The following is an 11,960-nucleotide window of genomic DNA, read 5'->3' as shown; positions in this document are numbered from 1 at the left end:
ACAGAAAGGTCCCAGCCGGGATTCGAACCGGGGCCTTCTCGCTGTGAGGCAAGAGCGCTAACCACTGCGCCACCGTGCAGCCCTATTGCTGTCTTATTTACTGTCATTTCTATTTGCTTACAGATATGATGAAGACAGAAAAGACATGGATCCTGGCTTTCCCAAACTTATTGCCGATTCCTGGAATGGCATCCCAGATGACCTTGACTCCGCCTTCAGTCTTAATGGCATTGGTAACTATCTTAAATAGTTTTTCATTATTTTTAGATTGGAAAACATAGTTCCTAACAATTAGCTTAAATAAAGAGTTGTAGATTTAAACGGATATACAACAAACCTTATTTTTTTTAATAATTTTTACTGTATAAATATGTTTATAATCATTCAAAAAAATGTTCCACTCCAAAATGATCATATTTGAAGATTATTGTCACACTGTCAAAACACACGGAGGACAGCAACGTATCAACTTTAATTTATACAAAATAACACAAATCTGTAATATATGCATTTATATCAGCATAAAACCATGTTGTCTTAGCAACATCCTTTTCTAGGAATCCTTATAGAAGCAAAGGTTGAACTTTTCACAAAGATATTTAAGCTCTCCAGACTCTGACCTTAAATTGCTTGTAGAGGACTGGAAAGAAATCTCTGTGACCTTGGATAAGTTGTGTTTCATACCTGCTAGTTTCTCCTTTTGCTTTGACTAAAAGATAAGTCAGTGCATCCTGTCCTGCAGTCTGGAAGTTTTCCTCCGACAGATAATGTCTGACATGAAGGGGGAGCGCAGTTGCCGCCTCGCCAGAGGCCAAGTGTTCAGAAGGGCTGACTCCACAGATATGTGCAGATGTTAAACAGCACCGAGAAAAGTTCTGGAGCCGAGTGTGATGGAAGACAGGACAGTTAGTGAGAGAACAGCTGCTTCTCGTTGCCGAGTCAATTATTCAATTGGTTGTGAGCAGATAAGCAGCAGTTTTTGTTTCCTTTTGGATGTTCAGGAAAAAGATACTGCAGCTAAAGTGAAGAAAATATCAGTAGAAAATATATTACTATTATATTTTAATATTTATTTAGAAAATATACAGGAAACAATTAAAAATGTAATAAAGATGTGAAAGAAATATCACACTATTTAAAACAAAACCATTAATCCATATTTTTTGTCTTATTTATTATATGGTTTTTAGAAAAACAAAATCCTGAATTAAACTAATGTTAAATAAAGACAATTTATGATCAATTTCAGGATTATTTCAATGGAATGGGCTTTAAACTTTCACCAAAGTTTCATTTTGTCAATTTATTTTAAATTATTGATATAAAACTGTAATAAATTGATGGTTTTAAAAAGTGTGAAGGGCACAAAGTTCTTTTGGATGCGAGCTTTTCTCCATCAACTAGCCAGTAAAGAGTCCACATCACTAAAAATGTGCAGATTTTAGCTTTAAGGAACTGAAAAAGCCACACAAACCCCCACACGGCTAATGTAGTGATGATCAGGAGATAAATCAAAATACACTGAAAAAAACGCTGAAACCAGACCGTATACACTTTTATCTTTGGTGTAAACAGCTGGGTTTTTAATGGAAAATTGCTGTGCATCCTGCCTCTAGTGGTTTTTGGAAGAACTGCAACATTTCCTTGTTCATGTCAAACTCAAGAACAGAATGTGGGGGCTTTGTCCAAACAAGTATAAAGTGTGGTTTTCTGAAGAAGGGCTCGGATAGTGGATCTAAAGAAATTGGTTAATAACTTTATGTTTTTTATTAATATATGAGAATAAAATAGTTCTAAGCCCCAAAGTTTTAATTAAGAGTACAAGCAACTGATTTAAAAGCCTTAGATGAAGTAAAAAATGATGTCTAAATAGCTCTTCAAAATGTAAACCACTTTGGAAAGCTGTGTTTCCACAGGGCTGGAAGGCCTTCGGATTTGGGATTATTCCATTAGTGCCGTTTTAACGTACACACACGGCTGTAAGCACAAATTGCTCATTCCTCACAATTTAATATAGAGCAAGTCTGTGACCTTCGACAGAGGTGTCTCTGTACGCGGCTGCATTTGCATATTTTAAGGAATTTGAGGCTCCACTCTTCCTCAGCAAAGCCTGGATGTACACTTACATTTCCTATGATTTTTCAGAAGCTTTTTTTCAAGTTTGTTCTTTAGTTCTGCAAAATTTTCAAAATCTTAAAACAATTTAAATTTAAAAATATATGTTTCATGTATTTTTATGCATATTACTTGTCTCAGGAGAAGGTGAAGGCATTCATTTAAGTTTTCATTTATGTAAACGTGACCTGAATTTAATAGAAAGGATAAATTCTGGAATAGAAAATGCCCAAAAAATTAAAATTAAACTTTAGACCAAACATTATCCAGATAGAGGCACATATTTGCCACTTTGTCCCATTTTGATCCCTATTATGGTATTTGACTTTCACTAGACAATATATTTCATAAATAATCAATTATTTAATCAATTTAACATCTATGGACTAACTCATTTAGAAAATTCTGCCAGAACTTTCCAGATTACATTTATTATAATGTGTTTTTGCTGATTTTTTACAGATTACAGCTACTTCTTCAAAGGAAACCACTATTTCAAACTGGAAGACAACAGCCTAAAGATTGTCAAGTTGGGTGAAATAAAGACAGACTGGCTCGGGTGTTAAGTATTTACAAAAAGTCCTCCCTGTTGCATCAGATACAGGATTTGGGGTTGTGCACACTTTTCTAACCAAGCTTCTCTGGAACACGTGTTCCTCTGGCCTGTATAACCAGCTACTATCTCCAAAAAATGGCAACTCAAGACTTTATACATTATCTTAACATATGCAACTGGATGTTTCTTTTTTTTTACTTTTATAAAATACATTGGTGTATATGTTTAAAGATGTTTTCCCCTTTTGTTTTATTATTTTATGTATATATTTGTTAGAAAATCAGACATCAGGCATGTCCACACCACATTTACCGCAGCACTGTACTGTGCTGGGTTGCTCCGCCCATTCATGCAAATTTCATACCGAAAGATTGTTTTAGAGAATTTTATGAAGATTTTTTTTTCATTTTATTATTTTTTATGTATGTTTTATTTCATTTTCTCATTGTTGAGCAAAACATTTACTTAAATGAATTTGCACAATGTGACCGAAAATGGTGCTTTTAGAGAATGCTTCATGCATGTAGTCCTCTTCGTAGGTAGTATGTTTTAGATTTAGAGTAACTGTGTCTGATTGGACTGCCGACAGGATGTCAGAAGGTTGCGTTCACAGGCACACAATATTCTACATTTGGTTGGCACTTTGCTTTGAACTCTACAAGAAAATTGCACAATGGAAAGTTCAGATATTGCCATGGCAACTCCATGATGTGTTTACCTTTTAGTAATGGTACAGTTTAACGGCACGGGTTGCCTCAAATAGACTTTAAAGGTGGGGTACATTATGGAATGATGACAAAGATAATAGGGTAAAGTTGTTTACTTATGTTTTGTATGTTTTCTTTCTTGATTTTAATGGAATATACTCATGTTTTTTTGTTGTTTTAACTCCTGTGCACTTTGTTACTGTCATCAATAAAGATAATCATCAACTTTACATGATTTTTCCAAGCAGACTATTAGGCACTTTTTGGCAGAATAATAAATACTACACAGGTTAATCATTCGTTTAGCTAATTTGAAGTTCTTGATCCGATATAAACTGTTGAATCTAATTGTTGATCATTGCGGAAAAAAAAGTTCTGAAGGTTTAATGTCTCAAGGTTGCAATAAATAAAGGAGAAAATGTGCTATAAGAATTTGGAAAGTATATATAAAAAAGGAATAAGTGGTAATATTTCAATTTAGAAAGACAGCAGAATAATTGTCTTGCACTCTACACATAGAAAAATAACCTTAAACCGTATCAAAGTAAACACTAAAGCACAAGAAACCTGGATGATAAAAACTCCCTTTGCACAACTAAAAAAGAATGTTTTTTTGGTTTGTCAGAGAAACTCTCTGAGTATATTAAGGTATTTATACATCATCAAATAACAGTACACACCATAAAACAATAGGGTTACAGTCATACATTCATGCAATAGATAGTTTGTTGCTCCAAACTTTTAATGTTTTTTGTTTTTGTTTTTTTTAGTTAGATGTTTGAAAAATCCGTAACAATACTGTAAAAAATATCACCAAAGCAAAAGACAGACTTTACACATGTATTTTTTTTTAAGAAAGGGACATTAAAAGTGGTCAGTAGTTTTTCCTTTTTACTTTAGTTTATTCAGTTGTTTCAAGCAAGAGCAAAATAAGATAAAGACAAAAAAAATTAAAACAATCACTTACAACAATAATCAGTCATAGAGTTATTCAAACTGAAGGGAATAAAAACCCTCTCTATTTGACATTACTTAAGAAAAATAAAATTGACTTGAAAAATACTTATGTTATTTTTTATCATTATCTGAATCAATTCTTATTTGTTAAATAAAGTCTTTCAGTTTAATCGATACAGCAGTCACTAAAAATGTCCATAATAAAAACATATTTTACATATTCACATACGTAAGGAAGTTTAAAAAAAAACTTAAAACAGATTAAACTGACATTTAGTGTCATTTGTGTGCAGCCTAATAACTAAGATTGACTTTAATATAACTCAGTCACTGATGCTTTAGTAAGATGATTATGTTTTTATATAACATGAAGTATTTTAAATATCTAAAATTCATAATTATTTAATCATAAAGCAAATAATATGTTACCTTTGGATTTTAAGCATTCAGAAAATATAATAATAAAAGAAGAAATTACAGAAAGTCTTTTCCTGTTCGTGGACGTTCGAATCAAAATTTGTGGTAAAATTGCACCACCTGGTGGACGTTTATAGGAACTGGCAAAACACCTGACATTTTTGATGACGTCACGTTTCCTTATTATACCAAAGTCTGTATATTTGTCAACATATTATAACTATACACAGCCGCGGTGTGCTGTGCTTAGTAAAAATCCTTATCTTTATATATACATATATATTCCATATAAACCATAAATAAATAGCCTATAATAGTACAACTTAACGCTGCCTATTTTTAAGTATATTTGTTTAGTTTTTTATTTATTAAAAAAAAATACTATGTTTATCAAGGAGGAAAAATATGTCGACAGAGTTCATGGACTGGGCTCATAAAAGCCTCTATGGGGGCGGAGCTTGTAGCCTGTGCGGGTCGCTTTGCGTTTTGCGTGTTTTGCTTGCTCTGCCGCGGGGTCACAGAGGGAACACGCGAGAAACGAGTCCTCTGCTTGAGGAAGTGACATGATAACATAACGTCTCGGAAAGCGCCCGAATCTTCCTGGTGAGGGCCGACCGATCGGTCAGGATGCCGCCGCAGCGAGTCTCCGCTCTGCCGAGGCAGCAGTCTCTGCTCCTGCCTGCTGTCATCAACCCGTTCGTGCAGGACACGAACCTGTCCGGAGCCGCTGTCCTCAAAGTGAGTAGTACTGTGCTGTTCGAGCGGGGTAGAAAGGGACGGGCTGTGGCGCCCTGTGGAGGGTACATGTGTGAGATCACACAGCCACGGTTAGCGGGGCCTATATAATCTGCAGCAAGCGGCTTGCAGCTCCAACAATGAGGGCTCTGTGAGCATTCTAGATCATGTTCATTTCTAAGAGCTGCACATTTCTGTAGATGGGATTATTTACTTATAACTCATGTGTGTGCCCCCCTTCTCCTCCACGCAGTGTGTCCTTTTAGGAACCTTCCTGGTCCCTGTGCGAGCCATCCTCATCTCTCTTGTCCTGATGGTGACTTGGCCAATATCGTTTATGATAACCTTCAGGCATCCTCTGAAAGGAGCTGTGGAGCCAATGACAGGCTGGAGACGGTAACTATGGATACAAGCCACATCCTACAACCTTCTGATGAGAGGACCCCACTTCTCATCAGGGGTACTGGATGAATCGCTCCGCTGAAATGTGAAGATGAAATTACGCTAAAGTTGTATTTCTGAGTGTATCTTTATTTAAATCTTTGTGAAACAGGATTAGACAAAAAAAAAAAAAAAAAATCTTAGGTGCTACGGCAAGCCACCAGCTTCAATCTGATGAATCCATTTGTAGACAAATAGATCCATGAACGTATTTGTTTTCCTCATCTGAGCTGGGATCTGGCTCAAAACTGTTCCAATATTGCTATTTTTTTGTTGCATCGCTATTGTTAGATGGGGAGTGTGAGGGGCTGTAAGCTAGCAGGAGACAGATGAGTGATGGAGAGTCTTACTCCATACCAACAGTCCCGCCCTCCAGAAGCTAAACCCTAGAAAATGACACAGGCTTTTTTCGATTTTGGCTAAAAACACCACAATCATAATTTAATAAATTGTTAGAAACACTTTAAAAATCAATCTAAAAATGATTGGAGTGGGACTTCAAAGGGTTTACATTTATAGACTCACGTTTAAGCAGCTACTTTCAATGAAAAGTCAATGCAAACGCGCGTAGACCCGAAAGTGATCGTGCATCGCTATGTGAATTTTTAAGTCCAGCCGTCAGCTTTTCTAAGGCGTTAAATTTCCACCAAAAGTCTCCCATGAGCGTATATCAAACTCAACGCACGCAGGACAGTCTCCTCGTCGCTCCTCTACTCCTACGCTCGTGAAACCTCTACCCCTCCGCTCGTGGGAGTATTCTTACACTCCTGTGACCTCTCCTGTTTGCCTGTGAACGTATTCTTACACTCCTAAAACTAGTTCTGACCCCTCGTGGAGGTCTGTGCGCTCTCCTGTGCGCCCGTGTGAAACTCAACTTTACGTTTTACATTTCATCAACTTTTAAGACAGAAATTCCAGCATATCATTCATTTTTCAAATTAAAACTAAAAATGAAAAAAAGGGGAGAAAGACTGCTTTATTTATTTATCAATTTCTAAACTTCTGTAGTAAAACAAATCATTTCTGATGTTCCCATTTTCAAAAAATTGAAAATCAAACACACATATGTTTAAATTTGTTTTCTAAGAAAAGTGTTCGATCACAAGGTGGGGAAAACACAAAAAGAGGAACTCTTAGTGAATGAATTTAAACATTCATTGTGGGTGGAGCAGAAATAATTTGTGTCAGAAATCTTAAAATATTGAATTAAAAAAATGTCTGTTCCGCTTTTGATCCAATAATTTAATGGGAACACAAAGAATTTATCTGTTCCTCTATAATAGTTTAGAAAATGATTATTACATGAAATAATCTTTTTTTTTTATTTTACTTTGAAAAACGAATGATATACTGATCCAGTTATGGCATTAGTATTTCCCTAGCAACAGTAATGGGATTCGTTAGTGACGCTTGGAGAGCATCTCCTTCAAAACACAGAAGTATCAACAGACATTAATAATTGCGGTTTGTGTCCGGCCGGATTAATAAGACAGCAAGACCGACATTTATAGGAACAGAGCTGTGGAAACAAAACGCCTGGAGCGAGAATGGCGGGATTTGCACCGCTATGATGTTTCGCTCTGACCCTCTACCAATTGTTGGTGGCGAATAAGCGCTAGTAAGGAGTAAAAACACAAAAGAAGAAAAATCCCCTCCCTGCCGCTTCCTGAAACTGCGTTCTGGACCACACGCATCCGGTTTCAACGCAACATCAGACTAATTTTCATTATGAATTAAAAAAACCGACCAGATAAACTAAGTTGAATTATTAGTTTACTCCAACAATAAAAAAAAACAAGAATAAACTTTTTAATTCTGCATTGTCGTATGAAAACACATCCTCTAACATGAATAAGTCGCTTCTTTTCCGTTGGAAACAAAAGGTTTTTGTTGGCTGACATTCCAGCTAAACATTAGCATAAACTGTCAATGCAAACTTGTCTATGCAAAATGTCTCCACATTTCACAAAACTACAAAACCCAAACACTATAAGAATGTTTTTATTATTATTAAACATGATCTTATATCTTTTCACTGGAACAAATGATCACTAACTTGTTTTAGAATTTTGCATAAACCAGGTTACTGCTGAACTCGGTTTTATCCACTAATAATTATCTGACAAAAGGCTCACAAAAAGAAACATCTAGAAATTACAAAAAGCAAAAAAAAAAAAAAAGTTTAAAAAATGTAAATTAATAAAAAAAACGTCCACAAAATATTTTTCATGTGACTTCAAAGACATGACTTCAAAGATTTACTCATTCTTTGAGAGATCATATCTACCCCCATCAACAACCGACAGCCCCCGCGTGCCCTCAAAACAGAACGAGTCAGCAGGAAATGAGGCGGAAGTGAAAACATGATTCATCGTTTTAGGCAAAAAAAAAAAAAAGACACATTTTAAAACCTCTAACTCTAAATGTAGGCTAATCACCATTTTTTTTTTTTTTTTACCTCAAGTGCAATGATAGGTGTAAAATATCTCTTTGAAATTACGCGTTTTAGGATTAGAAATTCAAGTTTTTCTTCACTTCACACTTTGCTTCATCCACTTGTAACACAGAACAAAACGTCTCTTAGCTCACAGGCTGAGTAACATGTTACAGTTGAACAAGCAAATGCTATGCAAATAGCAACAAAGACGACATAGCAGCTTCTGTTCTTGGAATACTGTTTTTTTCATAGAAGGGGGGGGGGGGCTGCTATTTTAAATCTCATTTGCAGACACCTTTGTTCTTATTTATATATATATTACATGCTTCAGTGTGTTCTTGGTTTTTCTATTTTTTCATAAATGTCAGAGCTCATTAGATGCCACGCAGCTTGATACGGGGGAGCGGTGAGCTGCAGACACAGCCGATTCGGGAGGTTTAACCCCCAAATCTAACACTTTAAAGATGAGTGTCCAGCAGGGAGGAACTGGATCCCATGTGTAGACTCTAGTCAATTTGAATTATTACCACTTGGCCACTATGTGAAATTATTACGCAACCATCTTTATTTCTGAGCATTTATTTCATTAAAACATTCATCCTATTGAAAATAGACATACAAACAAATGCAGAGGAAATTGTAAAATTCTCTTTTTGTCTCCAGGTTTATGTGTCGAAGGATCATGGCTGCCCTGGGGAGGGCTTACTACTTTTGCATGGGCTTCAGAGTGGTGGTCAAGGGCAAGCAGGTCAGCAGCAGTGAGGCCCCTATCCTGGCCGTGGCCCCCCACTCCACCTTTTTTGACGGGATTGTGTGCATAGTATCCGGCCTGCCCTCCACTGTGTCACGTGTCGAGAACCTGGCCACGCCCATATTTGGCAGTAAGATCTTTTTTATTTGAGCAACTGGGGTTTGACACAGGAAGTTTTTTTTTTTTTTGCAGAGGGTGGGTGAAGTGTGAGGAAACTTAACTTGCTTTTAAAACTTCCTCTCTGTGCTTGTAGTTGTTAAATCAAACCCAGCTTCATAGGACTAAAGTTTTTTGAAGTTTAATTAATAAAAAAAATACATTTTTTAACACATTAACTTGATTTTGATGTAGAAACACAAACATTTCATCAATAATATTTACACAATTCCTTGATATTACAGTATTATTATTATTTTTTAGCTCTGTATACATTTACATAGACCTTAACTAATTATTACCATTCTATAAATGTGCTTAAATGATTGTTACTGCTTCATTCTCTCTGAATCCTATCTAACAATACTTTTCAAAATTATTTTAAAAGCTTAAATATGTTCAGTCAAGTCCACTAATAGAGGTCATGTATGAAAAGAAGTGATCAAAAAAGTTTGGTTTCGTTGATCAGCTGCTTTCCCTGCAGGGTTTGTGCGCTGTCTGCAGCCCGTGTTGGTGTCCAGGAAGGATCCAGACTCCAGAAAGAACACGATTCACGAGATTGAAAGCAGAGCCAAGTCAGGAGGCCGCTGGCCGCAGGTCTGTCACAAAACTCCACACTGAAACTGAGAAGGCCAGAGTTCTGCAACGCAGGATGTTGGTTTGGTTTCTTCTGTCAGTTGTGAAAACATTCACACTTTTTTTTTCTTTTTTTTTCAAAATTGTGACAGAAAAAGATTTTACAATATTTAATTATTTCCAGAACATATTATATTTAATATACTTTATTTTTTAAAATATAAAAAATACATGATTGAAATTAAATAGGCATATTTTTTCCCCAGGTTTTGATTTTTCCAGAGGGAACTTGTACAAACCGCTCATGTCTTATCACTTTTAAGCAAGGTGAGTTAATTAATATAATTTCCAGATCATTCAGGGCTAATCCCTGCATTCCAGAAAATAAAAGTAATTGGAAAAGAACATTTTTGCTGTTTACTCTGACAGTAAAATTAAAAAAAAAAGTGGTGATAATTGTTGTTTAATGAGCAAAAGTAGCACACATCAGTGTGAATCATTCGAGCACCACCTTTAGAACAGGAAATTCAGCAGAGCCTGCACCCCAGTGCTGCGTGAGGGCCTAAAACACATAGGTTATGATCTCCGGTTTTACTTAGAGATACAAGCAAAAAACCCAGCTGATCAGCGTTTTTGATTTTGTGGATGTGGGAAACCCACAACATGTCATCAAACAACAAAAAGACGACCTCAGTGTTCATGATTTTTTTACTTAACCTCTGCAAATTTGTCCAATTCAGTTGTTTTGTATCAATATTCAACATCGTAAACAAATTGTTTGCTCTGCACGCCTACGTAGAGTTTGGAGTATGTATGGCACAAGAAATCTCCCAAATTGCAAGTTCTCTTTTTTTGGTTGAAATGTATTAAGTAATCAAAAAAAAATGCAAGAAAGGCTAAAGCAAAAATTACTCTGTTCTGATGAGAAGATACTTTTCTTGGCTGAACTTTTGGTGCCATTTTGAAAGGGACCACAATACCGCTTGTTTACAGCCTATTAGGATGTCTTTTAATATCATAAAAGCTCAAATAAATGCAGAAAAAAAGTCCAAATTCGGTTGGAATAATTGTGAAACACCTCAAAATCTGCCCAAGATTTGTTTAAAAAAAGAAAAAAAGTCCTTAAATCACATTTTCTAGTTCATTTTTAGTATTGGTCCATTACATTTTTTTATGTTCATGCATCTTCTTTTTATGCTTTTTATTTTACTCTAGGGGCTTTTATCCCGGGGGTCCCAGTGCAGCCTGTGCTCATTCGCTATCCCAATAACATGGTGAGAATGTCCGACTATAATCCAACATTACCAGAATGTACTCTCTACTACACAAGGAGCTCGGCTACAGACGCCACTATGGAGCTGTGCATTTCTTATCGAGATAAAAATGAAAATAAACAGTGGTTCAAAATGATTGATGTCTATGTAATGGGTTTCTCTTGTAGGATACTGTGACATGGACTTGGCAAGGTTTCAGCTCGTAAGTATCTGATGAAGTATCAACTAAAGTTAAAGCTACAAACCCTCCAACAGTAGTTCAAAAACAACATAAAAAAACAGTAAACAATCTTGCATTTAAGTAACTAAAAATTTCCATTATTTTTCCATGATGACAAGAAGAATCATTACTTGGAGTAATTTTTCAAAACACATTTTAGTAAGATTTTTTATATATACTGCAATAATGAATTTTCTGTTTTTGTTTTTTTATCTGCAGGAAGACTTTGCTGCTTCTTACTCTGTGCCAACTCTACACAACTGTAGAGATCGAGGTAAAACTATATGGATACACAGGGGACAAATAATCAGGATTCTGCAAAAAGGAGGCCTGAAGTGGAACATACACACGGACCAGTATTTACTCATCCCACCGTAAATATTTAGAAACCAGCAAAAAATGGCGACAAAGAAGAGTTAAAGCTCTGCTGAGTCTATCAATGCATCCACTTAAAAAACAAAAAAAAAAACTCAACATTATAATGAATAAGAATTAAGCAATATAAATTGAAAAGATCATTAAAACCAGAAAGCATTTTTTTTAATATAAATCTGAGTTAATGGAAAATAACCCTATCTGCATCTGTCCTCTAGTGGTCATTTTGGGAACTGCAACACA

General features: G+C 35.7%; 2 protein-coding genes across 3 annotated transcripts in view; both read left to right on the top strand.

Annotated features, from left to right (window-relative positions):
• mmp2 (matrix metallopeptidase 2) overlaps window positions 1–3,608 on the top strand; it is a 16,591-nt gene extending 12,983 nt beyond the window's left edge. Inside the window, exons 12-13 of one of the 2 annotated variants that reach the window (XM_024295817.2) lie at window positions 124–233; window positions 2,578–3,608. In XM_024295817.2, coding sequence (XP_024151585.1) covers window positions 124–233; window positions 2,578–2,681 — 214 coding nt within the window. In that variant the 3' untranslated portion in view covers window positions 2,682–3,608. The remainder of the gene's footprint in view (window positions 1–123; window positions 234–2,577) is intronic. The other variant, XM_024295816.2, reaches the window with a different exon arrangement.
• A 1,247-nt stretch (window positions 3,609–4,855) lies between these two features.
• lpcat2 (lysophosphatidylcholine acyltransferase 2) overlaps window positions 4,856–11,960 on the top strand; it is a 12,413-nt gene continuing 5,308 nt past the window's right edge. Inside the window, exons 1-8 of the mRNA XM_024295501.2 lie at window positions 4,856–5,490; window positions 5,741–5,883; window positions 9,029–9,246; window positions 9,757–9,869; window positions 10,115–10,175; window positions 11,064–11,122; window positions 11,290–11,324; window positions 11,562–11,616. Coding sequence (XP_024151269.1) covers window positions 5,380–5,490; window positions 5,741–5,883; window positions 9,029–9,246; window positions 9,757–9,869; window positions 10,115–10,175; window positions 11,064–11,122; window positions 11,290–11,324; window positions 11,562–11,616 — 795 coding nt within the window. The 5' untranslated portion in view covers window positions 4,856–5,379. The remainder of the gene's footprint in view (window positions 5,491–5,740; window positions 5,884–9,028; window positions 9,247–9,756; window positions 9,870–10,114; window positions 10,176–11,063; window positions 11,123–11,289; window positions 11,325–11,561; window positions 11,617–11,960) is intronic.

Source organism: Oryzias melastigma, linkage group LG3, assembly GCF_002922805.2.
Source record: "Oryzias melastigma strain HK-1 linkage group LG3, ASM292280v2, whole genome shotgun sequence".
In the NCBI taxonomy this organism is placed as follows: domain Eukaryota; kingdom Metazoa; phylum Chordata; class Actinopteri; order Beloniformes; family Adrianichthyidae; genus Oryzias; species Oryzias melastigma.
Note: the sequence above shows the minus strand (reverse complement) of the source record. Positions and strands in the feature narration are given on the sequence as shown.